This window comes from Mytilus edulis, chromosome 7 (genome assembly GCF_963676685.1).
Source record: "Mytilus edulis chromosome 7, xbMytEdul2.2, whole genome shotgun sequence".
NCBI lineage: Eukaryota > Metazoa > Mollusca > Bivalvia > Mytilida > Mytilidae > Mytilus > Mytilus edulis.
In genome coordinates, this window is record NC_092350.1 from 28,457,078 (window position 1) to 28,475,176 (window position 18,099).

Genomic DNA, 18,099 nt, shown 5'->3' on the forward strand with positions numbered 1-18,099 from the left:
GAACTATTTTTATAATGCGAGTATATTATACGAAAACGTAATAAAAAACGTCACGCATACAATTGTCTACGTCTGACGCACGTTGTGTCTATATAATTTTGTTACTGACGTCAGTAGTCGATGACAGGAGTCCTCATCTAGTGCAGCTATAGAAATAATAACGTGTGTTTAAGTGTATGGATCTCTCTACAATTGTACTACAAGGTTTCATACTACAAAGTGGAGGCTGAGATTGCGTTTTGGGGTAATTGCTCCAATGGGGGATGTTAAAAAAAATAGCTGAGGGGGTCCACTTTTTTAAGGGGTTCATATTTGAAATTTTCATTTTTAAAATTTTTAAAAGTTTCAAGAAGAAATTTTCAATTGCACAGTATTACGCCAAAGATTTTTAAGATCTTTGACCACATTTAATTTGGTGTCTGAAACCTATTTTATGTCAAAAGTTTGATCCAAATACAGACAGTATCAAACTTGAATATTGTGTCCAAATTTGTCCAAACTGTTCAGGGTTCAACCTCTGTGGTCGTATAAGGCTGCTCTCAGTGAAGCATTTTATTCACCACTTATATTCTGTATTTTGAATGTTGTTTTTTTTTAAATTAAGAGCACCAGAATCCACCAATTTCTATTTGTCGGCTCGCACAACTGACAGCTCTACTAATTGAAAATACTAAATCAATATGCTCTGATCTCTGCAATGTCAGGTTAAAAAACTCAACAACAAAAAAGACTTGCGTGGTCACTTTTGATACTTCAAATGAGTGACTGCTTAATACAGGTTTGGCTTTACTTTCATGTATGGAACAACAAAAGAAGAAAAACACAATTGATATTTATGATATAATTTTTCCTAAGGAGAATTATAAGAATAATTCGAAGTAATAGCATGAATTGTATTAGCAAAAAGATAAATGTAATTTCAACCGTTTGAAGGAACTGAATTAGATTGAAATTAGTTTCTTCTAGTTGTCTCCCATAGACCGTTAGTTGTTTTCCCGCGCTTCATGGGATATAGCCATTCAGCACGACAGGGCCGACTCGACTAGACGTGTTTCTCAGTTATAGTAAATATGGATTCCGATACACCTCATGAAGAAATATCTTTGCGGACAGTTTTAGACGCAGTTAATCGTCAAAAGCAGGATATCGAAGTTCTTGTTGACACTAAGATAAGTGAAAAGTTAAATAGTTTGCGCGACGAAATCCATGGCACAAACCAGAGCATGAAGGATCAAGTTAAGAAGCTGAAGTCGGACTCCCAGTACAAATGGCGTTCGGAAGGTAACAAAATTCAGTTCAATTACAATACAGAAAACCTTGAAGATTTAACACAAGCTATTTGGGCTATTGACAATGGCAAAGTTGATTATGCTAGAGACATTGTTGCATCCTGTACAGATAGGCTTAAACATAGAAATAAGCTAATAAAGATCGCGGATACTTCTGATGGAGGGTGGGATACAGCTCGCCAGTACGAGGCAAACCCAATTGCTAGCGATTCTGAAGATGAGTCCAAGATTATCAGGGCTGAAAACAGGGCCATTAGGAAGAAACTCTCAACAGCACTTTCGAGGGGGCCAGCCGTCTTGGTATGGAGGTTTCCCGTATGCCCAGGACCAGTACGCTGGAAAATCTCAACGGGGACCATGCTTCAACTGTGGGTCGTACAAACACTGGAGAGTTAACTGCTCCTTCCAAAACAACAAGACAGCAGCACCAAACAAAAGAAACTAGCTTTGTAAAAGATGAGTATAATTTTGACATTAGTTCTTTAGATAATGAGTCTGCTCAAAATTTTACACATGATTATTACGAATATGAGCAAGATGGTACTGAAATTATTGTTAAGGGTAGGCTGAAGGAAAATATACAATTTTGGATAGATATTGGTGCTTATGACTATATAATTGATACTATAAGAGATGGTTATAAGATACCATTTTATTCCATTCCTCCGTCTACGTATTTATTCAACAATTTATCAGCTTTGAAAAATTCCGATTTTGTACATACAGCTATTCAAGATTTATTACATAGAGGGTTAATAGTTCAGTGTGACCAGCGACCTTTTGTTGTTAATCCTCTTACTGTATCAGTTCAGTCTAATTTAAAGAAAAGATTGATACTTGATTTGAGAGCGGTAAATAAACATTTATGGAAATAGAGCGTTAAATTTGAGGACATGAGGACTGCTCAACAGCATATTAAATTGAATTATTCCATGTTTAAGTACGACGTTCATTCAGCTTATCACCATATTGACATTTTTGAACCACACACAGAGTACTTAGGGTTTTCATGGATCATTAATGGCTGTCCTACATTTTTCAAATTTCTTGTTTTACCATTTGGCTTAAGTACAGCTTGTTTTATTTTTACTAAACTGACTAGGCCACTTGTAAAGAAATGGCGATCTGAAGGTAAGCAAGTTATAATGTATCTTGATGATGGTTTGGGTATAGAACAAGATCAAGAAATGTGCAAGATTGTGTCAGAACAAGTTAAGCTAGATTTAGTTAAAAGTGGCTTTGTACCTAAAGCAGAAAAGTCATTGTGGGAACCTACTAAACGTTTGGTTTGGTTAGGTACATATATTGATACAGAATATGGTTTTTACAAAATACCAGATAACAGAATAACTAAGATGATAGATTCTATTGATGACATTATATCTTGTTTGACTGGGCGTAAAAGCGTGTTTGTGAAAAAAGTTGCAACTGTTGTAGGTCAGATAATATCTACATACTTAGTTATAGGGAATTTAGTTTATTTAATGACTAAACATTTAACTATAGACGTGAACACATCTGCGTCTTGGTATTCTTATATTAAACTTTAAGAATCTAGTATTCAACAGTTACAATTCTGGAAGCTGTATATAAGTGAAGTTAATGTAAAACATTTCAGTGTTGATGAATCATGTCATAGTATTATCTACAGTGACGCTAGTGATACATGTACAGGTTTTGGTGGTTATATTGTAGAAGCACCACAAAACATTGCACATGGTATGTTGGTTGAATCAGAACGTAGTAATAGTTCAACTTGGAAGGAACTTTCTGCGGTAAAGAAAGTTTTGCTGTCCTTAATTAACATTATATCCGGAAAAAAGGTTAAATGGTTTACAGATAACCAAAATGTTGTGAGCATTGTAAGCAAAGGAAGTACTAAAACTATTTTACAGAATTTAGCGTTGGACATATTTAGCGCATGTTTGAAGTACAATGTCAACATTGATATAGTTTGGATACCTAGGACACTAAACGAAAAAGCTGATTTTCTGAGTCGTATCGTTGATCATGATGATTGGGGAATATCATATTACATTTTTCAATTGATAGAATCTTTATGGGGCCTGCATGGAGTAGATTGGTTTGCTTCTGATCACAATTTCAAGTTACTGGTATTTTATTCAAGATTTTGGAATGAAAATTCTTCTGGTATTGATGCGTTCACAGTAGATTGGTATGGGGTTAACGGTCTTTTTGTACCACCTGTATTTCTTATACCACGTGTTATTTATTACATGAGACAATGCAACGCTGTAGGTACATTGATTGTTCCTTGCTGGCCATCCGCAAGTTATTGGCCTATGTTATGCCCAAATGGGGGCGATTTCACAGATCAAGTTATTGCATATGTAGAATTACCAAGCGGTAAGGAGTTTTATACTCCTGGTAAAAGCAAGAAGGCCATTTTTTGTAATACTGATCTTACTTTAAAGATGTTAGCTCTGAGGCTAGATTTCAGAGTATAATACTGATATGTATGAAGGTTGTAAACCTATTTTGTTTATGAAGCTGTTAATGCTTATCTGGATTATACAGATGATATGTTAAAGGCTGTATTAGTGCCTTGTTTGTGTACTAACGTTACAATGCATATCTGAATTGGTTTCAGATTTTGGCATTAAGGCTTTAAATGGCCTTGTTGAGAACTAATATACTAACAAATACAAATGCTTATGATCAGCATTAAGACTATTGTATATAGTCTTGTGAGATGTACTAACAAGTATTTTTCTGTTGATAGTTTCTTACATTTAAGATTCTGTTATTGTTTAATTATTGTTTATACATGTATTTTTGCAGGCCTATGAATCTGAGATTAATTTTTTGCCACCAGCTCTGCATACCAATGTTGATGTTCTTATGGATTTACTTTGCGAATCTAAAGCTGACAGTACCGTTAAAACTTATCATGCAGGATTTATCCGTTGGAAAAGTGGGCTGTTCATAACGGTATAAGTCGTTGTGATATTTTACCGGCAAAATCTTTGCACGTTGCACTATATTTATCTTCATTAGTTCAGAACAGTCACACTGCTAGTCCGGTTATTTCAGCATTTTATAGTATACAATGGGCACATCATATGATTGGTCATACGTCTCCTACCGAAAATTTAGTTGTGAAAAATGTTTTAGAAGGTGCAAAACGCCGATTAGCTACTCGAATTGAGAAAAAGGAACCAGTTACTCCTGAGCTTCTATCTAAAATGTATAGTTCGTCATTTAAGGAATATAATGTTATGTCACAGCGTTTTATATGTGCGTGTTTACTAGCTTACTCAGGTTTTTTGAGAGTGTCCGAGCTATTAAATATACGGAGATGTGATATCATTTTTGAATTAGGTTATATATCTATATTTATTCCGAAAAGTAAAACTGATATCTATCGTGATGGCAATTCTGTAGTTATAGCCGGTATGGATTCAGATATGTGTCCAGTTAAGAATTTAAAGTTATATTTGTTGTGGGCTGACATTTCGCCGGAATCAGAAGAATTTATTTTTAGAAATTTAACAAAATTCAAGGATAGATATGTTCTTCGGAAGGAAAATAAACCACTGTCTTATACACGTATGAGAGAATTATTTATTGAAGCTTTTCAACCATTTGTGTCAGATATTAAGAAATATGGATTGCACAGTTTACGTTCTGGCGGAGCTACAACTTGCGCTAATTTAGGTATTTCCGATCGATTGTTCAAAAGACATGGCAGATGGCGTTCAGAGACGGCCAAGGACGGTTATATTAAAGATTCTTTAAAAGACAGATTAATTGTTTCTGAAAATTTAGGTTTATAACCTGGTATTGACTTTTTATTTTCAAAGTGAATTAAGTTCTATAAGCAAGATAAAAAATTTATTTCCCGTTCTTTGTTTTTCAGCACATGGCACTGTCGTGTGGGTATTCAATTTGAACTTTAGTTTGGTTTTTTATTAGTATTATGTGCTTAGAGTTGGGTAGTCTATGGGCGTAGTTATTGTGGAAGAAATGTAATTTCAACCGTTTGAAGGAACTGAATTAGATTGAAATTAATTTCTTCTAGTTGTCTCCCATAGACCGTTAGTTGTTTTCCCGCGCTTCATGGGATATAGCCATTCAGCACGACAGGGCCGACTCGACTAGACGTGTTTCTCAGTTAAATTGTTTATCTTGCTCATGAATTTATTTGATGTTATATGAATGTTTTGATTTCAGTAGTAATTATGAATTACTTGACTATATTTTGTCGACATGATATTATGTATCATAATGTGCAATTAAAATCAGCACATGGCACTGTCGTGTGGGTATTCAATTTGAACTTTAGTTTGGTTTTTTATTAGTATTATGTGCTTAGAGTTGAGTAGTCTATGGGCGTAGTTATTGTGGAAGAAGTCGTGTAAGTGATTATCTTTAAAAACACTATCAAATATTTTTCATTATTATATCAGTCTATCAATATGTGATTTGATATGAATACCATGTTAGTGTAAAATGTTTATTTTAAATCAACTAATTAAGGGAAAATTTGTGATTTTCAGGTTGAAATCAAGCCTGCAGAGAAAGAGCCAGACCAAACAATGCCTAGATCAACCTCAACAACAGATGTGTCTGAATTAAAACAAAGATTTGAACGAATTAAAAAATTAGCCGAAAGTTGAACAGTTATGATAAGATTTATAATTACATTGCCATATTCATGCTGTTAAGATCAAATTAACATACATCTTGGTGTCTGTAGCCTAAGTCTATTTATCATGACATCTAAACATTTGATGTTTTCTTAAAGCTACAGTGTTCCTGCAATCGTGAAAGTATTGACAAGTGTAATAATTCAGCTGAGTGCTTTGTCTGTGCATTGTGTGTGTTTGTGCTAATTTCAGACTGGTGTGCTGTAAAGTGTTTCTGAAATCTAGACATTATTTTATATGTGAATGAAAGGTATATGATGTGTGTGTGTGTTATGTAAACCTTCAAACACTCAGTTCAAACACAATCATGGAGTTGGTAGATTTCAATGCAGAATTGGTATTTTCTTTCAACACCCAGAAACCAACAGCAGTGGATGTTTATTAGATGAGCTTGAAAAACTGAAGTCTTTAAATATTTGTTTTGTACACAATTTTGATTTTTTCCATATGTTTAGGATCAACATTAAAGTACAAACTACTTGATTGCATCTATAATTTATAGATGCCATATTGTTGCAGTATTACACACATTTTTGCTAAATTAATGTATTTTTGAACATGTCTATATGTTTAAAAGTTTGATGTATGATTGCTGATGGATTCATCATTGCTTCTGGTACATCACATTGCCTTTATTCTCATTTTTGTGAGGGAAGTAGATTATTCAGCAATAGAATTTCCATTTGTTTACGAGAAAAAACTGCCAAATAGAGAATAGAGAATAGCATCAATGTAATATTCATTTCCTTGTTATATCAAGCAATGTGTTAATCCTTGTTCATTATTCCCATTGCCAACAATTAGCATCAACAAACTTAAACATTCTAGAGGCACTAAACTAATATTCATTTGTACACACATTGTTAATGATTCAATAAGATTTGAGATAGAACCAAAACCAAAGATAACTTCTTATGATGATAAACCAGTGGCTAGCAAATTTTTGTAATTGGTCTTCAAGGTATTCTTATATATTTTATATTCATATTTTCTACTGAGTGCAACATTAATATTTAGTTGAAAAAGGAAAAATATCTTTGTTTTATGTTTATTCTTATGATACTCCATTAGATTTTGTGCTAAATTCAGCTAAGACTTCAGCTCTTTCTATTTCATTTTAGTATGTCTGTTGAATTTTTTAACATGATATATATCATTCTACTATCTTTAGACCTTCAGTGTTATGTACTTTTGGCTATCTAAATGTAGTTTGATCATTAAGGAAATGTGCAATACTAATTTCTGTCTCTTGTAATTCACAGTAAAACTTCTGGCATTATCCATGAGTCATGCAAATTTCAATTTATAGCTCAGTAGCATTGTTTCGTAATTGTATCCCTTATATCCTCAATATGCATGAAATATTCAACATTGACTATTAAATATATAAAAATCATTCATAAGGAATACATGGTTTATATAAGTATATATTTTCCTTAGTTTTTAAGTTTAATGAAAAAGGAAATTTCAAATAGATTTTTTTAAGTTAACAATTTGTAATTTGAATTATGGTTTTAAAAAATTATGATTAAAAGTTTCAGAGCCACATTTTGTGCAAAACTGCGCTGTTTTGTAAGGATCATACATGGAAAAGGCACTTTTATGTTAAAAGGGAAAAACTTCAGCAGTAAGCATTTAAAATATGCCAGAAATTAAAAATAAAATAAAAAATGCTGTCACATAGAAAATAAATAATTGACTGTACATTTCTTCATAAATATAAGTTTGATAAGTAAAACAAAAATCTGTATTTGTAAATAAAATTTACAAGATAAAATCTTGTAATATTATTTTTTTTAAAGAAAGTCATTTGAGATTTAGAATAAAAAAGACATGATTATTTTTAGCTTAAATTCAAAAGTGTTATAATTTTGTGTGTTATTGTTCTTCAGTTTTCTCCTCTTGCAATTTTGGCATTTTCGTTTTGGCATTTGATTTATAGATTTCTCAATGCATTTGTGTTGTAAGGTGTTTCAAGAGGATTTATTCACTTTTTTTTTATAAAACTTTACAACCTTTTCATAACAAAACAATTTGTAGAATGTTAGATATAACTTTTATGAAGTAAAATGTGAATATTACTGCATCAATATTTTTTGGCTAATGGTTCCATCTTGTTTTATTGTTTATGTACAATGCATGTGCTGAATAAGAAAAGTTGAAAAATGGGTATTACTGGTGAGTTTTTAAATGATAAGCTCTGTGTATGATGGAAAAAGTAAATTCTATATTTACACGTATGTTTTGAATTTGTTTTTTCTTTCGTATGCTTATTTATTCTTTTAAGAAAGCAAAATTCTTAAGTGTGAACATATTGTAATTATAACACAAGGACTACGTCTTTAATTTTATATTGTTGTTTTGTATTATACTAAGAGTTGATGTATAAAACTTTAAAATTTGATAGAATTAACCCCAAAAAATTATTATTTCTCTTCTTTCTAATTTTACTTGAACAATCTTTCCTTTCTTTCCTGTCATAGATAGTGCACGGTATAAGAATATATTATTTTAATTGATAACACAGGTAGTACGAATCTCCTCTCCGTATTGGAGATCACTTATACTAAAATGTCACTTGTTTTTTTGTTTTGTTTGTTTGCCTTAATTGTATTTAAGTGCTATGATCAAACTGTACAGTTTTCGTTTATTATTTTAATTTAATGAAATAATGTTCAAATAAATTCTTCAAGATGAAGAACCTGCAAATTGTGTGATATTAAAATTACTAAGTTCTTTTGAATTTTTTGTTTGTGTATTTAGCCCTGTGAAGAGATTAAAATGGGCATTTATTTTTATACTTGCTCTTCAGTTAAATGCTATACTGAAGTCCGTTTCTTAAAAAAAACCAAACATATTATAGTTTAGTATTATAATTTTAGATTTATTTCACAATTATACACACACATTATACATAATTCATCAATTACTTTGTCCCTATAGACCCCACAAGGTTGACTAGAGTATACAAATATTGTAAATAAGGCTTTTCTCCGGTATAGCTGCTAAAGATGACCATCTCTGTGGAATAAGAAAATATGCAGCCATGTCTCCAATGTCTAAAATAGGGAGAGTGGCACGCTATTTGAATTGAATGTCAATTAACCTTTGCAACAACTCTTTGAAGTGGTCTGTAGATGGTCTGTTGCAAGGTAATTAACGCAAAAGAAAAGTCTGTAACAAAGTAGTTTTGAGAAAGAACAATGAACCTATACAAATGAACAGCAATAGGTAGGTAGAAATCAATACAGCATCAAACAGTACACAAATACACATAAGTAATACCAAAAAGGAACCCATCGCAAAATTAAAAATAGCAAAACATATGCTATCAATGATATTAGGACACGTAGCTAGAAAGATTATACATGATGCAAAAGACAGGCTTATAACAGTTGGGACATATGATGCCACTGATGAAAACGTTGACGTTATATAAGTATTGCTTTCACTCAAGAACCTTAAGTGTCGCACTACCACTTCTTCTAGGTAATCAGGTTTTTCCGAAAACCATTCAGTAAATATACATACACCAAGATATAAGAAGCAAACCGATGTGAAGATCAGAAAGATCATTATAGCTAAACGGGCTACACTATTATCTGGAAGAGAAAACAAAAAATTTCAATGTCAATATTTTGTAAATGCAAGCCTTATAAATATTTTTATGTACATTATTGCTGTTTTTTCTCTCGACTAGTTCGAAGTAGGAATTACAAACTGGTAGCAGCAGCAACGGCTTAAACTATTTGCATAAAGCATTACATTTCAGTTTCAGAAAACCCAGATTCTTAATACCTTGTATACATGTGCATTGTGTTACGAAGTTTCCATCTGGCAAATAGCCATTGTCTTTGACCTCATTTTTATGTTTCAGCGACTGTTTTTTTGTCGTGTGAATTTTTTACTAACTATGAGAAATAGGATAACTATATACTTTGGTATATGGGAGCCTTGAGTACGTTTATCATTTACTATAAGTGATATGTGAACGATATTTGGTGGGTGGAATGGTTGTAAAGTGTACAAATCTGTCTGGCAGGATTCATCTAATCTTTTAACTTACCTCGTTTAAAAAAAAATAATGGTTTATCGGTTAATGTTAAGTTTTCTTGGTTAGGTCTGTTTCACAAATACCATATGACAATAGGTCAACAATATTTGATGTATGGTATGTTTTAAGTCGTACATGTTTGTCCGACATTGCTTATCCAACCTTTACTAGTACCTCAATTTTATAAATTATGGATAATATTAATTTTATGTAATACTATGCTATTTCTGTATCCATTCAACAGAAATTCAATCCTAATCAGTACATGAAAAGCAGGCGAGATATTTCAGCGTGTGCACGTTGTTAATGTTTTATTTGACTTCATAATGGCGTTTTCCTGGTATATACAATTCTTTTTGAAAAAAATTGTTTTCTTGTATACACCATAAAGTTAATATTTTGTTGGATTTAATAAATTGCTACTATAATGTTATCACAACTAAACACACTTCTGCACCTCATGACATTCCGCTAAAATTTTCTCATGCAATCTGATCTTGTTCATGAAAAAAAAGCTCTTCGTGCTTTCACAATAAGTTAACATCACCACTTGACTATGTTGTTTAAGGTTTCGATTCTTAATTTTAAAAAAAATTTCACTTTTCTACTATTGTTTACATAATGGGAATATAATCCTTTTAAAAAAGGGGACAAAAATACTCGCATAATTAGTTTTAACTTACCTTCAATGAACATAATTGAATCAAGGACCTTTTTCTCAATTAAGAAAATCATCCGTCTGAAACCTGAATATTTAGATAAAATATTCATGTATTTAAAAAAAAACATTTTGCGCTGAAACGAAATTAAAATTGAGTGATTTTGTTTGTCGTCTGTAATAATTGTCTCCCGGCACGCTTGAGTCAGAAGTTCGTAAACCAAATGCACATAACTTTCTTAGAAAATATACCAATTTCCATATGCTTAAGTTATTTTATTTTTTATCTTTACTCTATTAAGTCACGTTACATATTTTTTTGCATAAAACCCTCAAGAATCCTGTCTCCTGCATTTGAATATGGTATATCACTATTTAAATTTTCTTGTCATCATTACTTCAACAAAAAACTCTATAGAACCAGAAAAATAAACCATGGTATGGTACAAAAGTGTAAACCGTTATCCAAAAATATATGAGAATTGTACAGGTAATTTAATCAGATTATATATTTCTTCATACCTTTTGCAGGTGGAGAAGATCTATTCCGAATGTTGGCTCGTTTAAGTTCCAGATTCAATACACCTGTAACACAAGTATGATGATACGATGTTAGGGTAACGTTATACACATACGCCCAGTGAAACGTTCTGGGATATGAACTATTTCTTATTCTCGAATACAAAGGTTTCATAGAAATACAATTAAACTTCGCCTTCTTTTCAATAACAATAATTCCCTTTGAAATATTCATCTCTTGAACAAAAACCTTAACATTTCAATCACTCTCTCCAGTTTTCGAACAAGTTTATATAATTTGAAATGGACAATCATTTTCATTTTGGAGTTTTCCCGTGTAATGCGTAAATTCGAGTGTTGCACTCAGTTGTCAAAGATGCTCAATGTTATGACTCGTAGCTCACATTTTACAATATTTAAAATTGAGAATGGAAATGGGGAATGTGTCAAAGCGACAACAGCCGGACCATAGAGCACACAACATATATTGTTTGCAGAAATCCTGAAAATATCTATTTATACTACACACCTTTTCAACAAATTTTGTCAATTGGAATATGAAAAAACCCAAGTGATGTTTTTCATAAATATGACGTAAAGCAAATTGCGCGTGCTCAGTATATTAAAACATTATTATCTTTCATCTTGTTTGATGTAAGCTGATCCCAATGTCTTGTTGTTTCTAACATGAATTAACACATTCTTGTTACGCCAGGACATTAAAACAATGTTGAGGCTCTTTTTAGACAAACTACATTTGATAAAAGTGTTGCATGGTCAATAAAGGCAACAGTAGTATACCGCTTTTCGAAAGTCATAAATCGATTGAGAAAAAAGAAACATTGAAGTGCAACAAAAAACAAAACGACAGTGCAACACCACACAGAAACAAACTATAAGATAACAACAATATCAGAGCATTGCTGCACCTATCTGTCTTTTTTTCTTGATAAGTTATTCAATACACATCATCTGATTCATAAATATTTATACACTGATCCGGAAACCAAATGTACATAAACTATTTTGAATTAGAGAAGATATGGGTTTTGAATCCCAGAGACCAATGTTAACCATGTTAACGTTACAATCTTACTATTCTGAATTTGTAGACTCTGACAAATTGCTTCTGCTCTTTCAAAGTTGTCTTTCATTTCCTCGAACTCTAGCACCTTCTGGTCTAAACAAACATTTACCAGGAATTAAAAATTTATAACTGGTCAGATTGTTTCACGATTATGAAAAAAGATGCGAATCAATTGTGAAAGTATAATTTTGCCGCCCGTGCTTGCCTCAGATTAATTTCTAGATATCACGTGAAATTTATAATGAAGTGTTTAGAACAGCTGAATTTAGATTGTTTCCTTTCTTCAAATGGCAATGAATTATTTATTTTCCATTAGTAAACGTTCAGTTATACATTTCGATTATAATCAAGCTTTTGGCCTTTTGGACAATCAAACGATACTCCTCGAATATATAATAAGCTTAATTTTAAATTCTTTTGGATAGTTTCCTCATTTTCAATTGCTTGCATTACAATACAGTTCGTAGTGTCCTTGGACTGTTTTCTGTTCTTTGGTCGGGTGAAAATGTCTCTTTGACGCATTCCCCCTTTCCATTCTCAATTTTATTTAGCTTTTCTATGAGTTTTGTATGCTTTTGTGAATCTTTCTTTTTATTGGTATACAAGAAATAATATTAATGCATAAACTTACCTATATCCCTCAACAATACTGCATTTAAAGTCTGTACCTCGTCTACCTCAGAATGTAAACGGTGATTGCCTGGTTTAGAGAGATGTGAAAGTCGGTGATTATGACAATTATTATAATTTACAAATAAAGTAATGGAAGAAAAGGTTAAAAGAAAGTAAAAAATGGTTACATTTACAAGGGCGTATATATGGTGCATTTGTATTTCTGTTAAAGATTTGCATATCTTTTACCAAGAAATAATCGATTTTTTTTATTCAGGTATGGCTGTTTAATGCTTTTGTTCCTAAAAAAGCGAAGGCCGATAGAATGCTAATCCAGTTGCGAGGAATACATTTTTTTCTTCATATGGTAAAAAGGCCAAAAAATCTATATGGTATAAAACCAATAATATGTATTTACCTGTTGTCCTTGACCTCGTTTTCATTGTTTAATGGCAGAATTAAAAATCTTTATATGTTTTTATCACGGGGTATGTTTAGTTATCGTGAGTAATAGTTCAATTATCTTTTATATAATCATCGCAAGGTATAACTAAAATCATGCGCTTTGGTCAATTCACAATTTCATTATAGAAACTAGGATTAAAATTGAGTACACAAGTCGCGCGTTTCGTCTACACAAGACTCATCAGTGACGTCGAAAGGTCACATAAAGTATGAGGTTGAAGAGCATTTAATTGAACACTCCTTAACGTTTGCCAAATACACCTAAAGGTTATTCCGTTCTGTATCCTACACTTTGAAAATATTTTCAGTCACTATCAGTAAAAGATCAAATACATCGGACGTATATATCATTGAAAAGTCTTCATGACCTTCTGAATTGGTGTATTTAATCTTGTTTGAATTGAGCTGGGATCAGTGCCATATTTTTGTAAACTACTTGATGTCAAAGACTATACATACAATTCATATCATAATCAACAAAACAGGCAAGGCATTTCACCGCATATATCTTGTTATTTAAAAGATCGACGATGTAAATACCCTTATGCGTGTTGGTTTTAGTTTACAGGCATACACAGTAATGTTTTTAATGGTATACGACAGTAAAATCTGATAAAATACTGCGCTACCCATTGTTAACACGAAAGAAATACAGACAAAACTCTCCGTTATAATGTAGGTAAAGCACGAACAAGTTTGCATAAAGTCACATTCTTTTGGTTAAGTATACAAAACATTATTTGAATATCTTCATTTCACTAACCACCATTTGATTGATTCTGCCGCAAATTTTCAATAGTTGCTGTAAGTTCATTAACAGAATCCTTCAGTCTAGTCCTTTCAACAATCAGTTCTGTAAAGTATATCACAGAGTCTATATTAAGGACTATAAACAAGGAATTATTTCAGAAAATATGTGAACCACTACGTTCTCTCTAGATATGAAATTTATTTGTACGAGGCTTTTAAACACAAGTAACATTGGTGATCACATGAAATCTGCCTAATATTGGAAAAAGTAAAATCACAAAAATACTGAACTTAGAGGAAGATCAATTGGGAAAGTCCATAATCACATGGCAAAATCAAATAACAAAACGCATCAAAAACGAATGGACAAGAACTGTCATATTCCTGACTTGGTACAGGCATTTTCAAATGTAGAAAATGGTAGATTAAACCTGGTTCTATAGCGCTAACCCTCTCACTTTAATGACAGTCTCATCAATTTCCGATATTTTTACATTGATGCGTTAAATAAACAGACACAATAAATATAATAGTCAAAATATGGGTACATCAGTCATCATCGTTTAACAATTTTAAAAGGAACAATTTAACAGAACACAAAAACATCTACTATCTACGAACACATTTATTGATTTGAGTGTCTGACGTCAGAAAATTTTATACGTCACATAAATTTGTCGTTCAATGTACGTACAAACAATTTTAAAATTTTCATGGGAATGTTAGCATACAGGGTTAAAAAATCAAAAGTATGTAAGAATAAATTTAAGAAATAGACCGAGATTTAAACTAGTCCAAAAGTTATATATAGAATTTATAAGAATCCAAAAATAGTTAATTTCACTACGCAATTGAATGATTTTGACGTTTGTGGTTCAACGTATATTGTAATTCATAATAGAAATATCGCATTAGACCAGCTTAATTTTTTTTAATTTATCTTTGTATTATTGTACTTTCGAGTACGAGAACGAAAGACCAATACATTTTAGATTATCTTTCGCTAATCTCTACAGTTGTGTATAAAACAGTTAGAAATAAAAAAAAAATACATGTTGCCCTTTAAATTTTATCAGAAATTGCCTGAATAGAATGTTAAATAAACCCCAACATATAGCCAATTAAAGGTAGCCTGGAGATGTTTGAGGGACAATTTTATAAGGAAGAATAAAACTAAAATGGCCATGGAAATAAAAATAATCAGAAATAAAACCTTTCTATGTCAACAATTATATTATAATAATGATATGTACTAATAAAGAATTGCAAAGCTTTGATGTAGATCCGTGAAGGAAAATTTGACAGAGATACGAAAGTGCGATGTAAATTTCCCTAATGTTAAAGAGAAGCAGAAGAAACGAAAGGGATAATAGAAACACATGAAAAAAGTCAGATTAGATTAAAAACACTGTATTAAAAAAAAAGGAAATTGACTAAGGACAAACAATGGTCTACAAAATATTAAATGACTAGGACTAAACAACCTGAATCCCTACGAAAACTTTGATAACTAACCTCTGATAGATTCAGTGTCCAAGTATATAGACTGTACTGTTGTAATTGATTCCCTGCACTCTGGACATCGATTGTTGTGTCTATTTCTCCAGTCACTGATACATTGATTGCAGTAAAGGTGTCCACAAGGAACACAGCACACTGGTTGTACTAGGTATTCAAGGCAAATGGAGCATATTGTCATTGTGACTTTTGACCTTTTCGACCAATTAAATTTGTGCATGAAATAAGATAGATCCATAATATAATATTTCAAATTGACTTTAAAAACAGACAACAAAAGAATTTAATACGAATTCCAGACAATATCAGTCGCTGTTGTATACTTACTTGTTTTATGTTATCAAACAAAACATGAAGTCTTAACAATTTGTAAAGAGTTCGCACATAAATCCCGTGTCCTTCTGTGCTGGACAACCAGGACAAGTGTATTTTTCAAGGATGTAAATGAACATTTAAAGTAGATTATAGTGTACTAGTATGTGTCTATTCATTTTATGCCCCTCTAGGTTATACAGTTCAATCTTCATACAACCTTGATATTCAAATCTTTGGGTTGATTCTTACTGATTGAGATAAATACCAATAACACCTTCTGACTCGGACGAACTAAATTTATGCAGTTTTTGTCTGTTATTTTCTAGCATAAAGTTCAATTCGTTTAATCTGAACAAAAGAAATCAGGGAATTTATTCAGTAGGCTTGCGAATTTGGTGCATCGGGATGAAGGGAGAAAAATTCAACAGTCACTGTAAAATTATGGTGAAATAGATAGGGACATAACTTTAACCATGTAACAGGTAACATTAGGACTCAACGAAAATGTGTTTAATTTGTTCAGTTGTGTACAGGGAATGTTACATACTGTAAATGTTATTCATCTTAATCAGAAAGAATCGACCAAAAGATCGGGATTAGGTATATTTGCTACTTTACATTCCCTTAACAAAGCATCGAATTTAACATCCCTATACTGACCGTACGTGACTGTGTATCAATATATCTCGCGCAGCAAAATGGACGCAGGTACAAGAGATATATGTTATCACCTTACACGTTATAAATGTTATCTCACCTTATTCATAGATCAGTTTGTTTCTCGTAACTTCCTGGTGTGAGATAACCCGAATAATCCAGTCGTTATATTCCGACTCACTATCGATCGCTACATTAACGAGAGGACACTGACCGATAGAGGGCGCTGAATTATTCGAGTTAGGTGTGAGATAATCAAATTGATGATTTAATTATAGATTACCGTTGATCATCTCAGCGCAGTTGATTTTGTTTCGTTTGCGCTGGTACGGCGAAAGTGAGAAATGCAATCGAGTTGTTATTGCTATTTGGCTGATGATGACGTTGTTAATTTCATTAGCCACGTGCACGTGCGCCCTTAGTTTCTAGTGATAATTGCATGAACCCCTGAGGGGTTTCATGCTTATATATTGGCGAGTTTTGGATGTGTCTATGGGCCACTCGATATCTCTCGGCCGGAAGTTAGAATAAAATTCTCGTAACGTCTCGTAAGTTTTCGGTCATTTATACAGGTCTTAACAGGTTGTTATCTACGTCTTTGATATGGTCCCTTGATGGCCCTTGACAACGCAATTATATTTGTTTTAAAATGACCGCTGTACACTGTGTATATCTGGGTCAATTATAACGTGGTATTGTCTGTTGACTCGATAACATGTAAAGTAATTATGTTTGAAGATTTAACCACGGGATACTGTGTATTTCACCATAGACTTGCGGGAGAGAACATTCTGGTTAAAATAATAATATTAGATCGAAAAACAGAAAGATGATATTCTTATCAAAAGTTATTTAATTCAATCGGAATCAAAGAAATATTTAGAGTTGCAATTAAGAAATACGTATTTTATATGGCAATATACTCTGCTTAATTTTGTATTTTTGTAAACATGGTAAAGGAAACATAGAATTTAAATCTAAATAAATTCTTGCATCCTACAAAAAAAAATGTTTATAAACAATAATCATTATATTTCTACGTTAATTATTTCATACTATTTTAGTATTTAACTTTTATGAGTAATTATTATTTATTTTTTTGTATTGTAATATATCCATAAAACGGAAAGTAAGATAAATTTTGTTCAATATTTAAATTTTAAACGATCTTGAATAAAAATACTTGTGTGTTTTCTAATCATAAAGCATGATTTTAAATCCTTGCAGCTCACAACAACCGTAAAATGATTTACAATAATCACAACAAAATTTAATTACAATTATATTAATGTTGATTATTTTATACTATTTTAGTATGGATTTAGAAGTCTTTGCTTATAGTTTGTATAGTAATATATTCATAAAGTGGAATGTTAGAATTTAAAAATAGATCCATTTGATAAATAAAATGTCCATCCGTAAATACTTGACGTTCTTGTTTCTTGATATTATATTATATTCAAAAGAATTTGATAAAAATGCTAACAGTAAAATAAATGTTAGTT

The 18,099-nt window shown here is 31.8% G+C and overlaps 2 protein-coding genes, 1 long non-coding RNA gene and 1 pseudogene across 3 annotated transcripts in view; 1 reads left to right on the forward strand and 3 right to left on the reverse strand.

The window, feature by feature from the left end:
• The window catches only part of LOC139483061 (uncharacterized), a 28,584-nt gene extending 27,788 nt beyond the window's left edge, over positions 1 to 796 (reverse strand). Inside the window, exon 1 of the mRNA XM_071267088.1 lies at positions 791 to 796. Within this exon, the coding sequence (XP_071123189.1) occupies positions 791 to 796 (6 nt within the window). The remainder of the gene's footprint in view (positions 1 to 790) is intronic.
• A 2,991-nt stretch (positions 797 to 3,787) lies between these two features.
• LOC139481181 (uncharacterized) lies at positions 3,788 to 5,437 on the forward strand (annotated as a pseudogene).
• Positions 5,438 to 8,867: 3,430 nt separating this feature from the next.
• LOC139482841 (uncharacterized) lies at positions 8,868 to 11,280 on the reverse strand. The gene is made up of 3 exons (XR_011654976.1): positions 11,194 to 11,280; positions 10,697 to 10,759; positions 8,868 to 9,561 (listed from the first exon to the last, which is right to left on the reverse strand). It is a non-coding gene; the product is annotated as an uncharacterized lncRNA (long non-coding RNA).
• A 941-nt stretch (positions 11,281 to 12,221) lies between these two features.
• On the reverse strand, positions 12,222 to 16,683 carry LOC139483062 (uncharacterized). Its single transcript, XM_071267089.1, has 4 exons — positions 15,620 to 16,683; positions 14,118 to 14,207; positions 12,909 to 12,977; positions 12,222 to 12,370 (listed from the first exon to the last, which is right to left on the reverse strand). The coding sequence occupies exons 1-4, from the start codon at positions 15,858 to 15,860 to the stop codon at positions 12,222 to 12,224; spliced, it is 549 nt and encodes a 182-aa protein (XP_071123190.1). The 5' UTR covers positions 15,861 to 16,683.
• Positions 16,684 to 18,099: the final 1,416 nt, after the last annotated feature.

Coding starts and splice junctions, on each gene's coding strand:
- LOC139483062 (XM_071267089.1), bottom strand. CDS start 15,860: ATGGATCTATCTTATTTCATGCACAAATTTAATTGGTCGAAAAGGTCA. Junction 14,208..15,619: donor GGACACTGAATCTATCAGAG/GTTAGTTATCAA, acceptor TATACTTTACAG/AACTGATTGTTGAAAGGACT. Junction 12,371..12,908: donor AGTATTGTTGAGGGATATAG/GTAAGTTTATGC, acceptor ATGTTTGTTTAG/ACCAGAAGGTGCTAGAGTTC.